At 36.4% G+C, this 14,623-nt stretch overlaps 1 protein-coding gene across 2 annotated transcripts in view; it reads left to right on the top strand.

Annotated features, from left to right (window-relative positions):
* LOC138695797 (malonate--CoA ligase ACSF3, mitochondrial-like) overlaps positions 1–14,623 on the top strand; it is a 30,738-nt gene that overhangs the window by 1,579 nt on the left and 14,536 nt on the right. For both annotated transcript variants that reach the window (XM_069819996.1, XM_069819997.1), the window contains exons 3-6: positions 1,878–2,204; positions 7,873–8,029; positions 11,688–11,888; positions 14,252–14,397. In XM_069819996.1, the coding sequence (XP_069676097.1) occupies positions 1,878–2,204; positions 7,873–8,029; positions 11,688–11,888; positions 14,252–14,397 (831 nt within the window). The remainder of the gene's footprint in view (positions 1–1,877; positions 2,205–7,872; positions 8,030–11,687; positions 11,889–14,251; positions 14,398–14,623) is intronic.

Here is a 14,623-nt window from a genome sequence, read left to right as displayed (position 1 = left end):
ATATCTCAGTGACATGAGGTCGACGTATGTGAGAAGGTTAGTGGGTTAGTTGAGGTGATATCTCAGTGACATGAGGTCGACGTATGTGAGAAGGTTAGTGGGTTAGTTGAGGTGATATCTCAGTGACATGAGGTTGACGTATGTGAGAAGGTTAGTGGGCTAGTTGAGGTGATATCTCAGTGAGTTTTATTTACATGTTGTGACGTTAGAATCGTTTGTCAAACTTGACGAAAATTAAGCGAAATCCTATAATAAAAGAATCCCGATATTTCTTTACAAATGCGTTACCACTTCACGGTACAAGTGTATTTACGTACTTTGGTTCTAGTCGAGTCATATGCACCGTAAACAAAAGAAAAAATGATAATTAATGTGAAAAGATTTCAATGATTTACGATCCTTGGCGTCATGTCAATTAGATATCCCCTCAACTAACCCACTAACCTTGTCACACACTTCGTAAAAGACGAGCGGTCCCTTGTTGATTATCGAAAAAATTAATGCCGACATTAATTTCGCACCGAAATAAGGGTGAAAGTGGGGGCTGGTGGACAGGTGCTACAGGTGGGATTTCTCCGTTGAGGTGGAATTTGTAGACGGCAGTGAAGGTCAGCAGATAGGCCTACCTAATCTCAATTCCGTGTGTTTCCTTACTGATCACAGAGAAAAGCGAGTTTTCGTAACGTCTAATCAATGACAGATTAGGTTAGTTTAGATTTTTGCTATGCCTTGCATATAGCTTCTTAAAATTATCTAAGAATGTGGCCTTCCTTCCATTTTCTAGATTATTATAGTGCTTTAAAATGTGCTACGAAGTGATGTATCCTGACTAATCAGAAAAGGCTGCCTAACTTGCATGTGTTTTTTGTCTCTTATTCAAATTTATTCCCAATACTTTTCGATTGCTGGTAAAATTCATGTTCTGGGAATAATAAGTTAATTAAGTAGTAAAATATCGCTGCAATCGAAAAGTATTGGGAATAAATTTGAATAAGAAATAAAAAAAAGTTTCCTTCTCAGGCAGGATTCGAACCACGAAAGTCTTAGTTACCAGTTTATAGTGCTCTGGAGTGAACAAGGCTCAGAAATCAGCTACAAGGGTCGGTCCGGTTTTTTTTTTTTTTTTTTTTTTGCCACTACTGTGCTTGAAGTATTGAAAATATTGTTCATTTATAATTTTTTTTGTGGATTATTTTACGACGCTGTATCAACATCTTAGGTTATTTAGCGTCTGAATGAGATGAAGGCGATAATGCTGGTGAAATGATTCTGGAGGTCCAGCACCGATAGTTACCCAGCATTTGCTCATATGGGGTTGAGGGAAAATCCCGGAAAAAACCTCAACCAGGTAACTTGCCCCAGCTGGGTAACTTTCGGTGCTGGACCCCGGACTCATTTCACCGGAATTATCACCTTCATTTCATTCAGACGCTAAATAACCTATATGTTGATACAGCGTCGTAAAATGACCCAATAAAATAAAAAAATAAAAAACTTGCCCCAACCGGGATTCGAACCCGGGCCACCTCGTTTCGCGGCCAGACGCGCTGACCGTTACTCCGTTACAAGTGTGGACTGTGCATTTATAAAAGTGACGAAAATATGCACTTATGTGCAACATAAAACTGTGTTTAATAAACTAAAAAATTTATCATGTAGATAATGCGTAAGCATATAGTTACATCCTCCAGGAAAAAATACGCAAGTATATGGACTTCCTAGCCCTAGTTATAACTTTTGTGAATCATATATTCTTAACAGCCAGTTTTTCTTAACAGAGTTTGGAAATAAATAAGTAAGAATTATTTCTTTAAGTATCTATGTCCAGATATGGTTTGTGTACTATTATTGAATAATTAAAATCATATCCTTGACAGCTGTGCCAATGACAGCAGACCACCCAAATCCTGTTCGTGAGCATTACATCAGCAACAGCGAAGCTAGTTTGGTTGTTACAACTGCAGAGTATGCGGACGGTCTTCACCAGGTGGCACAGAAGACAGGTGCCAAGCTAGTCGTCCTGGAAGATGCTCTGCGCGTCCTGGCTATGAAGGCTGCCCCCAAGTCCACACTTTTGCCTTCGCAGCCGGAACCATCTCCATGGGATGAAGACCAGCCTCTTGAAGCAGGGCAGGATCCTCAGTTTTATAGTGATAGTGATGCGATGATCATATACACTTCTGGCACAACTGGTCTTCCCAAAGGTTAGTGCTTGTACATATTTGTGTATTATTAGGAATATTCCTGAAGTAGGATGTTTTAAATGCTGTACTGTTTTATGAGGCAGAAATATATAATTCTCGTTTAAAAAATGAAATACAGTGAAACCTCTCATTTACGGACATCGAAGGGACGTAACAATCTGTCCGCATCTGGGAGGTGTCCTTTATTGGGAGGGAGACTCCCCAATCTAACAGTAAATTTATAATATGCATTATGTATCCCTTCACGCTTTGAATGAAATGTATTACTGTAGTTTAATTCTAAATACAGTATACTGTACTGAAGTAAATTCTTTACAACTTTGAACTACAGTAGATAAAACTGAAAAAGGAAAATACAGTACTGTGCCATGCAATTTTATTCTAGATCTACAGTTATGCAGTACTGTAATTTACAGTTGTCAACTTAACCTCTACATTCAGGTGCCATGTCTCTCGAAACAGAACAACTGATTGAAGTGAAGAGAATAATCCTATTAACCCTATCATGTGTCGAATACAATTTCATGATCGCGGAAACCTTAGACCCATCAGACAGGTTAAATTTTATGACTTTGTTTATCCACCCACTTCCAGCTAACAAGGGGTAAACAGCTGGGCTACTGGTAGCCTACGAGACCCTTATGTTATGTTTCATGTTAAGGAATTTCTCTGCAGTTCTCAAAACTAAATTTTCCATTATTGTAATACATTAGGTCTTGAAATTCAAGTTCTGTCCGCAGTCAGGAGGTAAAGCAAGCTTTAGGACTGTAAAGCAACTGTCCGTGTCCATGTTTGAGAGTGTCCGTAAACGAGAGTTCAATTAATCATTATTTCTGTATTATTTCAGTTGGGACATAAAAATCTGTCCGTATATGAGGATTGTCCGTACCTTGGAGGTGTCCGTAAGGAGAGGTTTCACTGTACAGTAAAACCTCGATAAGACGTGCCCGCTTATTACGCTATCCCATGTCTACACTTTTTTTTTGTCCGGTCCCTGCACATTTCATATATAACGCCTTTATAAAATATCCCGTTTGTTGCGCTCAAGTCCCGCATAATACGCTGTTTTTGTAGAATATTTTCGATGTAATTTTCAGCAATGAAACAGTTTGGTCATTGAACTTACTGATGACATTAACTTGAAAAGTATTGGTATTCGACCTTTTACCTGCGCATTTAAACCTTCTTACTATACAATACCCCACCCTCTTGTTACGCTCTTTTATTCGCCCCTTTACCTGCGCAGCTCACATACAGTTACAATAATCCACCCTCTTGCTAATCCTCTCTCTCTCAAACAGCATTCCTCACACGACCGTAATAAAATTCTGGAAATTTTTGCTGGTCAGTTTGTTGTCCTTTGTGTATTGAAGTGTCTGCGAATGTGATTACAATGAACGAAAAGCGCTTTCTGTGCCGGAAAAATTGGAAATCTTACGAAAGTACGATGAGAACAGTACTCTTAATCAGAAACAACTATCTGATTCATTAGGAATCCCATCATCGACATTAAGGACGATAATAAAACATCGCGACTCAATCACTGCAGCTGCGACATCGGGAGGATGTAATCTCAAGAGAGTGAAGTGTGGTAAACATGAGGACTTGGAGTACACGCACACGGCAAACAACTATAAATGACCCTTTTCAAAAGAATTAAGTACAAAACATACATACAGTATCGTAAATGTCTTTAACGTACATTATAGTAATTACGTAATAGAGTAATACTGTATTACCTTTCATGAATCATGTATTTCAATAAAGAAAAATGCTAATAGATACTGTATATAAGTCAAAATTAGTATACCCGCCTAATATGCGCCCCCGGTTAATACGCAGTCCTTTGAACAGTGTCTTATCGGGGTTTTACTGTATAATTTTCTTATAACGACATTATTGTTTAATAATAATTAATATAAAGAGTACAGCAAGCATATGCAGAGACTCCACCATTTTGCTACTGTTCTCTATGTGGCAAAGTTATAATTTAAATGAAGAAAGACATACAGATGTAAGAAGTACTGCTATGAACAGCGCCAGAAAGAAGTAACTCCTGATTGATTATCAGAAGTAACTTCGACTAGAGGTTCGCATGGATCTGAAGGAAAAGATCAGAAATAACCATTACTTGTGTCAGAAGTTGGGTTTATGGTGTGACCTTAAGACAGAACAATTTTCTCAGTGGAAGAACCCTACCTCTCTTTGACCAAAGAAAGTGACAAGTGAAGAGCAATGTGAAGTCGATGTTCATCATAATATTTTAATTACATTGATGTGATTATTCATAAGGAATTTTTTTTTCCAAGCATACTGTTAAAGCCAATTCTGCTGTGACTTCCTGAGATAGCTTAGGAATGATGTGAGATAGAAATGACCCAACAAAATGGACCACAAATAATTGAGTGTTCCACCCTTGCTGTTCTACAGTTTTCGCAAATTGAGGCAACGGAATGGAATTCAGGGAAAGTGGGGCACTATGGCCCAGCACTGCAACCTATTACGATCTATTGTGCTAACCCTCAAGCTAGACATTCCCAAACCCATACCGGCTGACTACACTAAGGTTCACTGAATACTCAGGTTTCGAGCAGGCGACCCTACTCGTCCCTAGGCCAGGCCCCACCATGCGTCACCAGCCGGCGATCGGGAATGCTATGGAATGATGTAGATGTCTGGTATGGGGATAAACAGAAAGAACCCCGTGAAAAACCCCAACTGCGGCCTCTGCTGCAAGTGTCACTATTGATTTTTCAGTAAAAAATTTTAGACCTGCCCAGGACTCGAACCTGGGCCGCCTGTGTGACAAACTGGCGGTCTGACCACTCAGTCACTGTAGGGGTAATTGAAGCAAAGATATGAAACAGTAGAAGACATCCAACAGCAATTATAGAGAGTGCTGAATGTCCTGAGTAAGAAGGATGTGCAGGATGCCTTCTGATTATTACAGAAACTAGTGGCTTGTGCAGCAAATGCTGCAAACTAAGTTCATTAGACGTTCAAAATAAAAATTTTTCAGATTTATTTTCAATGAAAAATGCCAGACATTTTGAAAGTTATTTGCTTCCATAATAATAAAACATACTCCCTGTGAATGTTTTTTTTATGCCAAACACTTTTTCTTGAACCTATCCACCTTCAGTTTTTGAGTTTCAACGCGAATAACAATGTCAGGACGATCAGTGGGTTTTTCATGTGGGAGTAAAGCAATAGCTATTTCAGGTCAATGTGGATTGTAGGTGAAAGTTAAAAAAAAGCCAGGTTTGCTATGCTTCCGAGCAGTAGACATAGCATCTTGGTATAGCTGCTGCATGTAGAGCTTGAAATGTAGAGGGTAAAATCATTTTATCCTGCTAAGAGATCTTGCTGAAATGATCGGGAGACTACAAAATTTTGTAGGCCTCTTATTTTATCAGTAAGTAATACCTTTTGGTCTTTCCTTAGGAACTGTAATTTTTGCGCTCTCTCGAGCCAATACTGAAGAGAATCATGCATGTAAATATCTACACCACACCGCCATTAAATATCTGAAAAAAATCCAACCCCGTTAGAATAATAACTGTAAAAATATTTGATTTTTAATAACAATATTATTATCTTACGCAGTTTTATATATATATAATGTTAAACATCATGGAATTAACTATAATAATATTTCATTTCTAATGGTATAATAATGCCGTCAAACCACTTCAAATTTTGTAGATTTTAATATCCAATACACAGCTGTGCTCAGAAAATTACACACAGCAGAATCGGATCTGTAAATTAACTCTTGAGTTTTTAATAACCAATTGAATTTGAACTCTAAATATGTCAGCAATTCTTTAGGTCATAGCCTTCGTGTAATAGCTATTGCTTATTGTAGTGTGTGTTTTGTTTTGTTCTGAAATGCAATTAGTTCTCAAAACTGACGAAAGATGGATCTAGGAAAATAGAAAAATTATGTAGGAAAACTAATGCTTCACTGATAGATACTATTTTTCTGAAAATTCTTCGATGCCAAGTGTCAAAATGACGGGTCATTCATTAAAATCCATTCAGCCATTTTACCGTAATTTCCATTACCAGTTCAAATTATATATATAGATGTTATGATTACTGCATGTATTTCCAAGGAGACTTCTTTAAAGGAATCAACAGAGTTAAAGACTTAATATAACTATAAGTAGTTCTCTTTAAAAATTAATTTCGATAACCTTGGGATAAAATATTCTACAGGATTACATTAATACTTCGATCCTACTGCTATGTCTACTACCTAAATTGTTCATAGCTACTGATTGTGATGACTTGAGGACTCTATTCACATGAACCCATAACTGTGAAAGCGCTTTTGCTCCATTGGATTGTTGGAGAGATCTGCAAGTAAATTAGAACTTGTCAGTCATGAAACTTGCATGAACTAAAACTAAACCCTGTATTATATACTATGTGACTAAAGGTACGGTCACACGTCACTACTTTTGCTGCGCAACTTTTGTACTGCAGCTGCAAAAGTTGCGTGTCATGTTCACACGTAAGTCAGAAGTAGTGTGCTGCACGCTACTTTTCGTGCTGCGCAACCCGAGTGCTGCAAAAGTTGCAACTGGAGGTTGCGAGTCTGTTCACATGCAAGGCGCTACTTTTGCAGCCGCAGTCATGCTGCAGGTTTCCATCTGCGTGTTGATTTCTCAATATACATTTTGTGGTTATGTTCGCATTATTAAGAAACTCATGCGAAAGCTTCCTTATCTATTATTTGCTTTTCTGTACTGACTAGTATTCAGAAATTGGCATTATTTTTACTATAAAGCTTTTAAAAACGCCTATATACTTAAATGATAATCAACAGCATATTCACGTAATCAGTGTTGGCAACCCTCCTGTTTGAAACCATGATACGTAAAATTAAAAAAAAAAATAATTATATCGTCAGAAAATATGCTCAGACTGTGTTGTGTATTTAATAACTGTTACAAATAATTTATTTTCATCACATCTAACATTAAAATATATCCAAACAAGAAAAGTATCATTGGCACATTTGGGTGGCAACACTGGTCGCAACCGCTGCAGAAGTTTCAACAAAACCGATATCAAAAATGCTGCAGCTGCAACCCTGAGAACCCTGTTCACATGTCGCAGTACGAGAGTTGCGCAGTTTTTTTGTACTGCAGCGCTGCAAAAGTAGCGACGTGCGACCGTACCTTTAGACATGGTATGTGTTGTCAGTTGTTGGATGATTACATCCTTTGACGTGAATTCTGAGATTTTTTAAGGGTGGTAAATATTTTTAGCATGCCATCATTCAGAAGAAAGTAAAGCTAGTGGTTCTGTCTCTTAGATTTATGATTCATTAAAGAGACTCGTCCTTGAATAAACGAACTTCAGAAAGAATGCATTGGCCATTCCTTACTCGCATATAAATTCAGCATTTTATCATAGAGGATAATGAATTCTGCCTCACAAATGAAATTATTCACACCGCCATACTGGAAGAGTTAAAGATGATCTCATTTGTCTTTGAAGGCATTAAAAACCATCCAATAGGCAGATTATGTACTTTGTAGGTGACTTGGAAGCCACAATTTAGTGTAGTTGATTTCGTAGTTATAATTTTTAAGGTGATTGTTGAACAGTTCATTGGCACATTAGAATGAAATAATAATACTGTTGCTTTTTCCAGGAGTTGTCATTACTCATGCGAACATTCATGCCCAAATATCTTCACTTGTTGATGCCTGGGGTTGGTCAGAAAAGGACATTGTTCTCCATACGCTGCCACTCCACCACATTCACGGAATTGTGAACGTACTCATGTGTCCACTTGCAGTTGGTGGAAGGTATTTTGAATTCATTTATAAGTTTAATAGACAGTTTATTACATAAGTCAGGGCTGGGCACATTACGTGATTCTGAGAAATGAGCGCTGTGTGCTTTAAAGAGCGTGTCTCACAAGCGGTGTGACGTATGCACACTGTACGTCATTCAGTGTCGGTACAGTGGTGACTCTGCAATATGAAGGTGAACTTTGAAGATGGAGCTTCCGCTCATAGACTAAAGCGTCCCGCTACTCCCAATGCTTTTAATGTATCATGGGAGGAGGAGTTCTTTTTGGTAGAGAGCAGTGGATGAGCAAAGTGTTTAATATGTCATAAACACTCCAACTGATTAAGAAGTTCAATATCCAACGACATTATTCTTTACAACATGCTGCTGAATATGACAAATACGTTGGTAATGAACGCCATAAATTAATACAACTTAAAGAAAATGTTTCTCAGGTACATTATGTTAGAACATCTATTTGATATTTGCATTGCATTATAAGTTATTATACATTTAGTAATATATAATTTTAAATTATACAAATATTATGATATATAATATATAATATTATATATCATGAACTGTAATATATTATACTATGATATATCATAATATTTGTATAATTTAAAATTATATATAACTAAATGTACTATAATAACTTACAATGCAATATAAATATCGAATAGATACTCTAATATAATGTACCTGAGAAACATTTTCTTTAAGTTGTATTAATTTATGGTCATATCATATCATCATATATCATATCATATATCACATCACATTGTATTATATTATATTATATATTATATTATATCATATATCATATCATATATCATATCGCATCGCATCGCATTATATTATATTATATTATATTATATATCATGTCATATATCATATCGTATCATATATCGCATCACATTATTTTATATCATATATTATATCATATTATATTATATATTAACAGGATGACAATAATGCACTTAGTGAATCGGCCATGAGAATTAGCTACAAAATTTGCCACGAAATTGCAAAGGAATTGAAAACATTCAACGAAGGTGAATTCATCAAGCGATGTTTAATTATATTGGCAGATGAACTCTGTCCACAGCAAGTAGGGGAAGTGGAAGCCATACGCCTGTCTCGTAGAACCGTGGTGAGGAGGTTGCAGTACGTGCGTATGGGTTATGTAAATAAGCGTAATGATTTGTGTGTGTGCATAGAGCGAAGTTTATTTTATTAAATTAATAAGAGTGTTATAAATCCTATAATGTACAATGGATTGATGTAATATCCTTATAAACTATTATGTACTGGCAGACTGAATGACTAGAACAACCGTGGCTCTTGTTATATTAATGCAGGGAAGGTAGCTGTAATGCGACTCCACCACTGCGTGAGTGTTGTGCTCTGGCTTGGAATTGAAGTGCCTTGCGGAGCGAGAGCAGCTCTGGCCGACTAGACTGAGCCGCTCTCATGCCCGGCCCTGACATAAGTCAACAGTTTTGATTGTGGTTTTAGTGGTAATACAGAGTGGTGCAGGGAAATAGGAAATTTTAAATTAACGTAAATGGCACGAATAAACACAGTACAAACATTATTTATTGATGGAAGTGCATGTACATAATATGCCATTTATGTTGCCATTATTACACATTGTCACTTGTCATGTTACTTCTTGAAGATGACATCGGAAAGATGTGCTCCATTTCGGCATACAGATTCTGAAAGCCTGGTGTGGAAACTCTGAAATGCTCTGTGTATCATGTCTCGAGGAATGCCAGCGATTCCATCGTCAATCCTCTGTTTTAGGTCAGCGATAGTTGCAGAACATGTGTGAGTGTAGCCTCCTATGGCGCACCTTGGGCAATGAATCTGTCGGTAAAATGGCCTACACAACTGGCTTCATATGGGTGAATGACGAACAGTCAAGTAGGCCTACCCACCATTAGTGAAAAAAAAAAAAATAATAATAATAGAAAATAAAAGTACTGATATTATAATAATAATAATAATAATAATAATAATAATAATAATAATAATAATAATAATAATAATAATAATAATAATGTAAGAAAATAATTCAACAATAGGAAATAATGTAAGGTAAAGGTATCTCTGGATGTTAAGACATTCTTTCATCACAAGAAAGAAAGAAGTCTATTCTATTAAAAAAATTACCTATAAAGGTGTAGCCCCTTAAATTGTAAATGATGTAATTGTTTCGGGTTCTTCCTACACTAAAAATTGTACTGTAAATGTTGACACTAAGGATTCGTATTGTTGATACTATCTGTTTAAGGTTCTCATTCCATATGAGACTATATTTCTGGGTATTTTCGACCTATAATGAATGAACACTGTGGTACGTCTGTGATGTGGAGTCAACATACAGTAGCTCCAGCCTCCTTCTAAAGGTGCGTCTCCACTATTAAACATTTAACAACAACATGTAGTCCACCATAAACAGTCTATGATATTTTATTATAGATAGTGTTTTATTTTCAAACCTTGGACAATGGACTCAGATGATGATCTGACTTTTGTAATTGCCTCTATTGCTTGTTACAAGGCTTTGAAAACGAAGAACATGAGAATGTGGATGCGGCAATATCTTAGTAAAAGACACTATGCAGGATACATTCTAAACAAGCTTAAAGTTGAATACAGTATCGATTTGGATTGAAGAACTTGCTGAGAATGTCAGAACACGATTTTAATGTAGTGCTGCAAAAATACTTCCTGTTACATCAAAGAAATACATAATTTAAGAGCAGCCATCTTATCTCAATTAAAAAAATTGCAGCGCGATTATCATAGGACCTACGACATGATAGATGGTAAAGGAGCGGGTAACATCGTATAATTATTCTTTCCGAAGTTTTACGAACGTTAACATACAGCACCAAATATGACCATTACTAACGTCAACATAGCATTAACGTTTAGCATACGATGAGAGTGTGAAAACTCTCTAATGTATTCTCGAGAACAATTAAATAATACCGGTAATTCCAGTTCTCTAAAAAAGTCGGCCTTCTTAGTTTTGCCCGTGTATTCTTTTGCAGACACATCTCACAAACAAGGCCTTTCCATCAGTGCATTAATTGTATTCTAATGTATTTTATTTCGTCCACTCCATTACTTCGAACAACTTACAGCCAACACCAAGGACCAATTATAGTATAAAAATGATCAAGATACGCGCCACAAAATCCGAACTTATAGTTGTTGCTATGGAAACTGTACGAACTTTGCCGAACTGTACCGACGCTGCACGGGCAAATGAATTGACTTGACATGTTTTCCATTTCTGCTGGAAAACATGCCAACATGTTAAAAGTATTAAATTCAACATACTTAGTTAACGTTTTAAGTCAATTGAGACTTGAAATGTCCATATACATGTTAAATTCAACATGTTATATTTAACATATTGTTGTTAAATTTTTTAATAGTGGAGACGCGCCTTAAGACAGTACGAGACATTACATTGACAGTGAATAAACACCTATGAATTGAATTCATGAACCATGACTTCTGCTCAACACTAAAAGCTGCTGCTTAGCTGTTACATTCACCACAGCTGGCACTATTGATTTGTTGTGTTATCATTTTGTATTGTACTGGTCTTTAATTTTTGTTAAAATAATGTAACTTTGTTCCTTGTAGGTGTGTGATGTTGCCGAAATTTGAACCATCTCGTGTGTGGAGTTATCTCTTGGCTATCAATATGCAGGCTAGTGAACGAGTGAACGTATTCATGGCAGTTCCCACAATATACATGAAGTTGGTTGAGGAGTATGATCATATTTTTAACAAGAATGCACGTATGCGGGAATATATTAGAACAGTATGTTCACAGAAAATAAGGTTAGTTTGTTTATGATTACTTTTTTTTTTTTCATTACAGAGAATTCGTCAATTCTTTTCTTTCTAATCTAGAACACAACTGATAATAAAGTGTAAAAGTTTTCGTAAACTGCGTGAAAGTTGCCCCATAATAGTACATTATGCAACGAGCCTATAATGGTAGTAATTAAGACGTGAGTTTGCGCTAGTTTCATAATTTTCATACAAGTGTCTTAATTACCATTATAGTCAAGTTTCATATGACTTTTTATGCTCGACCATATTTCTAACTTGAAATTATTCATAAGTATTCATGTTATTCTTATCTGACTGAGGACCTTGTGCAATACCTCGTAAATTGTGAGATTGCGCAGACGCGAAAGTATTGATTTTTTCCGAGAAAGAAATGTCATTGACCTTGATATAATCTAGAGAGTAAAATAAACATTAAGCTTGATATAACCTTGAAATTGATTTATACATTGAAAAACGAGATAAATTGAATTTATTTGAATATTATTTACAATTAACGCTAATTATTATAGTAACAGAACTGACTTTATTTCAAATATAGGTGATTTATTGTGCAATTGGTGAAATGAATTTGTGGGAATGTGCTTTGTGAAAGGCTGGAAGATGACGGTGAATTGATGTTAATTTGTGTGTTGTTTTTTTCTACTGAGTTTAATATTGTATTTGAGATTTCAATTTTATTTTGGATCGATTGTTCAACATAACCTTCTGCGACAGTATTGGATTTCCAGCCTCCATGGCATATCCGAGAATAATCGATACTTGCACTTTCATATTGCTACAATGGTATTTTCTGATTGGTGGAACAACTGAACTTTAATGAATAGGTGTACTTTAATGAGGTCCATTAAAGGGCAGATGGGCAGATACCAGGTGTATAATTACTACATTTCGGCATGGTCGAGCATAAAAATAATTATGAGTAGCAAGTATGTTGTTGTTAACATGTACTTTATGAAAATTTGCATTATAAAATGAACTGTTGGAATAGGTGTTGCAGTGATGACATTAAACAGTCACCTAGGAACATGACTGTTCGGCCAAGCACCTGCATACAATTGGAATATATCAGTCCCCTAACTGCCCATTGTGCAATTCAAATCAAGAAATGGATTCGGAACATCTCAAAATCTGTGCTTCAGTAGCTGACCATGATAATATCTTTGAAAAATATTGGAGTGCAAGAGGTCAAATGACTTTATTGTCAAACGCCTGGCATTAGAAAACAACAGCAACATTCATTTTAGAATCCTTGTTCTAGCTGTAATGTCCAATTGAATTTAAATTTGAATTCTGTAAATGTTAGAAAATTTCGAATAAGTCAGTTTCTGTCAGATGCGTTTCCAATTCACTGTGGGCTAAAGCAAGGAGATGCACTATCACCTTTACTTTTTAACTTTGCTCTAGAGTATGCCATTAGGAAAGTCCAGGATAACAGAGAGGGTTTGGAATTGAACGGGTTACATCAGCTTCTTGTCTATGCGGATGACGTGAATATGTTAGGAGAAAATCCACAAACGATTAGGGAAAACACGGCAGTTTTACTGGAAGCAAGTAAAGGGATAGGTTTGGAAGTAAATCCCGAAAAGACATAGTATATGATTATGTCTCGTGACGAGAATATTGTACGAAATGGAAATATAAAAATTGGAAATTTATCTTTTGAAGAGGTGGAGAAGTTCAAATATCTGGGAGCTAAAGTAACAAATATAAATGATACTTGGGAGGAAATTAAACAATATGGGAAATGCCTGTTATTATTCGGTTGAGAAACTTTTATCATCCAGTCTGCTGTCGAAAAATCTGAAAGAATTTATAAAACAGTTATATTATTGAGAGAGGAACAGAGGTTAAGGGTGTTTGAGAATAAGGTGCTTAGGAAAATATTTGGGGCTAAGAGGGATGAAGTTACAGGAGAATGGAGAAAGTTACACAACACAGAACTGCACACATTGTATTCTTCACCTGACATAATTAGGAACATTAAATCCAGACGTTTGAGATGGGCAGGGCATGTAGCACTTATGGGTGAATCCAGAAATGCATATAGAGTGTTAGTTGGGAGACCGGAGGGAAAAAGACCTTTAGGAAGGCCGAGACGTAGATAATATTAAAATGGATTTGAGGGAGGTGGGATATGATGACAGAGAATGGATTAATCTTGCTCAGGATAGGGACTGATGGCGGGCTTATGTGAGGGCGGCAATGAACCTCCGGGTTCCTTAAAAGCCAGTAAGTAAGTAAATGTTGTTGTTGTTTTCTAATGCCAGGCGTTTGACAATAAAGTCATTTGACCTCAAAATATCTTGCAGGAATGGAGATGCAATAAACTTTGCTTTCTGCCTCCTCAGACTGATGGTGAGTGGCTCATCGCCTCTGCCAGCACCGCTGTTTGAACGCTGGAATGAAATCGCTGGACACAGGCTTCTGGAGCGGTATGGAATGACTGAGACAGGAATGGTATTGTCCAACTCACTTCAAGGAGAAAGAAGGCCAGGTAAGAGCAAAGTGTAACGTGATTTTAAAAGAATGTGTTCTCATTTTTTCAACTGAACGTGCCTGATTGCACTCTGTGAAATGAACGAGGATTATTAATAGATAGTGCTTCTTTTTATTTTTATGAAGTGATAGACAATAAATCTATGTAAACCTCTAAGAAAGTTATGAAAGCCAGACACTGTTATTGTTTAGTAGTAATAGAAGGCTAAGGTCAGTGGCGGCTC

The sequence above is a fragment of the Periplaneta americana genome, chromosome 3 (assembly GCF_040183065.1).
Source record: "Periplaneta americana isolate PAMFEO1 chromosome 3, P.americana_PAMFEO1_priV1, whole genome shotgun sequence".
In the NCBI taxonomy this organism is placed as follows: domain Eukaryota; kingdom Metazoa; phylum Arthropoda; class Insecta; order Blattodea; family Blattidae; genus Periplaneta; species Periplaneta americana.
The sequence above is the reverse complement of the archived record's forward strand: the minus strand, read 5'-3'. Positions and strand labels throughout refer to the sequence as shown.